At 42.3% G+C, this 5830-nt stretch overlaps 1 protein-coding gene across 1 annotated transcript; it reads right to left on the bottom strand.

Moving 5' to 3' along the window:
* Positions 1 to 3223: 3223 nt before the first annotated feature.
* Positions 3224 to 4758, bottom strand: MELLADRAFT_84102 (uncharacterized protein; the record flags this gene model as incomplete). The annotated part of the gene is made up of 3 exons (XM_007418670.1): positions 3224 to 3706; positions 3773 to 4656; positions 4740 to 4758. The coding sequence occupies 3 exons, from the start codon at positions 4756 to 4758 to the stop codon at positions 3224 to 3226; spliced, it is 1386 nt and encodes a 461-aa protein (XP_007418732.1).
* Between the last annotated feature and the right edge of the window lie 1072 nt (positions 4759 to 5830).

Genomic DNA, 5830 nt, shown 5'->3' with positions numbered 1-5830 from the left:
ACTCAACCACCTCAGGCAACAGGTCAATGGCTTTTCTCACAAATGAGTTAAAGTTGATTAGAAGGCCTGACACCCTTTGAGTTCTACAAGCAGAAGGTTTCAGTGAAAATTGGATTAGAAAGGAAGTGAAAACACAAAGGGGGAGTACAATTTGAATTACAAAACTCAAATGATTAAAAATTTTTGTTCACTCAACTAACTTGTGAGGAAAGTTATTGACCTGTTGACTAAGGCGAATGAGTTGAGCGACAAACACATACTTTGTCAACAAAGACATGTTGTGTCGATCAATTCAACCACCTGAGCCAACAGGTGAATAACATTGCTCACAAGTGAGTTGAATGGTCAAAAGTCCAGGCACATTTTCCATTCTACAAGACAAAATTTTTGTTGAAAATGGAATATCACCTTGGCAATCATCAAACTCCAATCAAGCACTTGTTTCTTTCATGAACCCTTCAGCATCTTACCTATTAGCGGAACTGCAGTCTGTTTCAGACGTGTCGAAAAACCAAAACAAGTTCTTATCAGAATCATTGAAGATCATCTGACAAGACCTGGATTTGTTTTTTTGACGCGCCAAAACAGACTGCATTTCCGGTAATAAATATTACACAGGAAGGTCCATGGATGGATCAAGTCCTTGATCAGTGTTTGATGAGCAGAAGGTGACAAAAGATAAGTAGAACCCATGGATGGTGCCATATGTGGAGTTTGGAGATGCACACGGCAAAGTGATAATGAAAGAGGAAACTGAGGAATAGGGGACTGTGGGGTCAAATCAGACATGGTATATAAGGCAAACAGTTGCAGCGGCCAACTTGTGGTATGTGCACATATGCTTATGGTGGTCACATGAGTCACAAACCCTAACCGCTAGCCATACATTCTTCTCAAATTCATTATACTTGGTTGAAGGCCCAACATGTACTTCGTTAGATCTATAATTACGGTACTCAAAGCAAGTATGTAAAAGTACATACTTTTTGCTGGATACTTATTTTGGCGGGAAAAAACAAGACCAAAAGTATAATTGCAACATGAGGAAACAACAAGTGGTGTGTGTGCATATCACAAGCCAGAGGCATGACTTGTTGCAAGCATGCCCTCAGTATAGGGTTATAACATATAGATTGTGACCACTAGTCAACACGGAGAAACAATTCAGAGACCACTCAAGAGATACATTTTAGAATATTTTTGGTTGATGATAGGTTTGAATGAACTAATAAATCTCTCAACAGTTTTCCAGCACAAGGTGATTTTTTTCTTAACATCAATTGTGGAATACAAAGTTTGGAATAATTATAAAGTCAATTGGGCAGTAGTGGGGCAATTGCAGTCAAAGCATCATCAAGCTTTGTAGAGCTGGGTGAAATCCCCAGAGCCAGTTTTTCAAGGGGGTTAAAGCGCGTCAAGAAAGCACTGTCATAACAATTTTCCGGGAGGTTAGCACATACAGTTCCCATGGGGTTGACTGTATGACCTTCTTGACGCCTAGTATCTAGTCTGCGGGCCGGATGAAACCTTTGCTTGACAGTGGATTGAGCTTGATAGGATAGCCGGTCAACTGCATGTAGCCAGTTGCCATACCTGACGCTGCGCCATTCTGGACAAATTGACCGCTGGATAGGTCGGTTGGGGTCATCCTCTGTATCAGAACAGCAGTCTGGACTGGGTAGGAGGTCGAGGTATTGCGGAAGATGATCCTGAAGAGTTGCTTTACGATTATTCCAGAGCTGTGTACACATATTATCAACACACTGGAGAATGCCCAAACACATAATCATGACTTACTTCTCTTCGCTTTTTGCTCCTGGCTCTTTGTTCAACCTTTTGTGGATCTTGGAATCCCCTTTTGACGTCTTCAATCCGTCCAATCACCCAGCGTGTCATGATCCCAACCTGGACAAGGTCTGTAGGGTTTTCCTGATCCAGTCCATAATTCTCAAAAGCAGAAGCAGCTTTGGCAAACTTCCAATGCTTGACAGTAAAAAATATCATTGCTTGATTCCATCTACTGTTTTCACCATTATCCGTGTCCCATTCAAAGGTGAAAGTATTATCTAATCTATGATTGGCCAGGTCTTTGAGGAGAAGAGCCTTGAACAGCGACCAATCAGTTGTATTGGAATGGGCTGATGCTTGGTAGGATGTGAAAACTGAGGTATCTTGTAAGATTGATTGCATAGTCAGAGGTGGAAGATTCATGATTTGACTGTCGCTTGGTGAATCAGGATAAACCCGGTGGGTTGTGGTGTAGCCAAGCATGAAACGCGTGAAGTCAGAATATGATTTACATATTGGCTCATTATGATCTGGGATGTGGGCGCTCAGAGCCTTGTTCTTTGCTTTGCGACTCTTGGGTGGTCTTCCGTTGGCCCAACCACTTGAGCGTTTTTGAGAGGAAGAAGCTGAGAAGGTAGAGTGGAGTAATGAGTTTGCAGCTTTAATCAAACCAGAGGCACAGAACACTTCCTACCCATTTGTTGATACTCAAGATTATGATTTTGGCTTGTGGCAGATAACTCTCCGGGTTTGATTTTGTGGGGAATGTTCTGAATGCTGGAGTGATGAAACAGGAGAGAGTGATAGTTAAGCTGATGAAGGAAGCCAGGAATTAGGAGTGCAACCTGGGGCACTTTTTATACTGCTACCCTACTTTCCTGTGTCTTCCACCAGCCTCTGCAGCTGTTCAGTACATGTCAAGGCAGTGATATATAACAATGTATTCTTCTTGCCCCAGGCCTTTTGGGCAGGAAACTGTTAAGATGAGATTGCAATATGACGAAGACAGGTGGTTAATTTGGGGAAAAACATGGAGCATGAAATAATAATCATTCAAAATCTATTCTTTCTTCAACCACAAGTATGATATGAAAATGAAACTCTCGTCCAACTTATGATAACATTTTCTTCAACTGAAATACAAAGCAAGACATGAAACTTCTTGATAATTTTTTCCTGAAACACAAGAAAACAAAGAACGATTTTTTTGAGTATGTACCTTGTAATATAAGTTTGGTAAAGTGAGTATTGAATAATCAAGAAAAAGATACATGAAAGAGAAATATAATTTGATGAGCAGAACAATTTCTTTGATTAACCTGGTGATATGACTTGTGGAAAGTAAGCTTTGAATACCCAAAAAAAGAAAGGCAGAGAAATATAATTTGATGAAAAAATTGATAGCTCTATAAAGTGAAGTATCCATGGACCATCCTTAAGTTAAAACTGCCATCCTGCTCTTGTTTCCAAGCTTTTTCATCAGATGCTCATTGAGAGTATTGAGCTCAATGTGATCTTCAGACAACTCCAGGGCTTCAACTTCCAGCTCCCCAAGCTCATGCAAATATTCTTCCCTGATCAAACACTTTGGGAATCCCTTGGGTGGAAGTTGGGCTTCTGGGTCGACTGTAGCAGTAGAGTATTCCTTCCTGGCTGCCTGAGCCCGAGTGACATTGGTTTTCTGGGCCTGGGTTAAGTCTTTCTTCTTTTTGGCCATTTTGTCAGCAAGAAAAATCAATTTGTCCAGCTCTGCAGTTCTCCAGGCCAGCTTGATCCGTCTTCGATGTGCGGGCTTCTCTTTAGTGGCGGGGACGGACTCAGTCTCTGAATGCACTTTGTCCATTACTAGGAGGAGTTTGTGGGTCGCCGTGAAGTCCGTGATGTGTTTCGCAAGGGCTTCTGTACGGGTTTCAGCAAGCTGAGGTTTTGATATGTCAGTTATGAGTGGAGCTAGGATTGGAGAGAAAATAGAGTGAAGAATCACTTGTTTCCTTAAGGCCTTCATGGCTCTCCTTTCCTTCGTTTCTACTACCTTTTTCACGTATTTTCGAGCTCCTTCAGGAGTTGCTAGAAGAGTTTTGTCTTTTTCCTCCTGATTATATCTAGCACGTTTGTGAGTAAGCCACTTGGTGAGGATTTCTTTTGCAAGCTTTGGTGTTTCGTCGGATTCTGGTATATCATAGCAAGAAGGGACACCTTTGGAATAATAACACTCCAGCCAAGAGTTCAACAGAGTGTTGAGCATGGCAGAGTTCCAAGGAGTGTTAATCGCATTGGTCCATTGAAGTGTACACCTTGGGAAGCCAGCAGAAGCCAAAGAAGCTTCAGCTATAGCTAGTCTAGTTCTTTCATAACTCTGAATAGAAGCAGTGGTTTGAGCAACCCTAGAGATAAATTTTCCAGGAGGGGTCTTTTTGCCCCATTGTGCAACTACCTCCTTGGTGATTGCTTTCTTGAGCTCCGCTTTGTAGGTGAGAGATGCTTTAGGATTGGTGGTAAGCTTCTGAGCCATCTTTTGATTGATCTCAAACTCTATAAAGTCTGAGCGACTCTTGTTGTGATTACTCCACGCTTCCACTTCAGTAACCTCGGCGGTTTTTGGGAGGTGATGTTGGGTGACTTTACTAACATCAATCTGAGAGGAGTTGGGTGAGGTTGACTGGCGAGGAAGTCCCAGTAGGGCTCTAGCCCACTCGTGGATGGCTGAGGTGAGCCCTGAAGGAATATTATCGTTGGGCGCCTTTCTCAAGCGTGCTTCTTCATTCTTTTGCTTGGTTTCAACAGCCTTTTTCTTCCCATCCTTCATCTTCTGATGCTTTGCTGCAGCTTTTTGTTGAAAGGTCAAGCCTTGATCCTCCGCTTCATTTTCTGAAATGGGCCGAAGATACAATGAATATTATTAAATCTTAATCCTTTGATCAGATATATATGTAGGATGCTGAAAGACTGACCATTTAGGCAGTCCATCATTGGATCTCTGAATAAAGGTCCTTCTGGAACCGGTTCTGGAGAGTAGTAGAAGATGTCATCATCATGTAACAGATGAAATCCCCCAGGAAATGAAGTTGATCAGGCAGAAGGAATAGGGGAGGGGACAATGATTTGTGGGATGGTTCAGGAAAGGCGGAAGAAGAAAAGATGCTCAGGGTATTCCAAGAGCAGGGAAAAGGTGCAAAAGTAAAAGGAAAAAATCCAGAGAGAAGGTGATTGATACAGAAGGTCAAGGTGATCCACATGTCAAATTAAGCAGGGCAGAATGAAAAAGAAAACACGTCAGGTAGTGATGGTTTGAGTGGGAAATGAAGTTTGTGCAGGTGAATGATTTATGGCATGGGTTGAAGCAGATGCCAAAGAAGGAGAAAATATATGCAGGATGTTGTAAAAGCACCAAACAGGTACGGGAAATAAATTGAGGTGAATTAAGACCAAAAAAGGATAGCCAAAGTTTTCAAAATATGAAGAGATACAATTCAAGTCAGCTGTTGTCAATGACAAGGTGTATGAGAAGAATTGAATAGCTGACCTTGTCCTGGGCTGCTCATGATTGAATGAAGTAATTCTATGAGATGTGACTGGGTCGTGGGGCTCCTTGGGGGGGCAGATGACGGGAAGAGGATGATAGTTTCTGGATGACTCAGCCAGGGTGAGACAGTTTATATAGGAGCATTTAAAATAACTCCCCTTTCTTCAGAATGGACACAAAGGGAAGTCATAAGTGAAGGGGGGCAGGTATACCACCACATGTACCAGATCAGGAGTGGGATCCCAACAGGGAAGGTCAGCCCAGGCTGCTCAAAATCATGTTGAAGGAAACTGATAGAGCATGACACATTACATACACTTTGGGGTTATCATTCTATGAACCATGTTGGCTTATGGTCCCCAGTGTACATGTGGTTTACAGTACACAGAGCACGTGTACATGTGTGTTCCAGTACATGGAGTACATGTACTTGTGATTTGCTAAACACAGAGTACGGGTACTTGTGGTTCACAGATATCCATAGTATCGGGGTACCGCGCAAAAGTGGTCGTGCAGCAG

This window comes from Melampsora larici-populina (genome assembly GCF_000204055.1).
Source record: "Melampsora larici-populina 98AG31 unplaced genomic scaffold MELLAscaffold_100, whole genome shotgun sequence".
In the NCBI taxonomy this organism is placed as follows: domain Eukaryota; kingdom Fungi; phylum Basidiomycota; class Pucciniomycetes; order Pucciniales; family Melampsoraceae; genus Melampsora; species Melampsora laricis-populina.
This window is presented reverse-complemented; position numbering and strand designations above follow the sequence as displayed.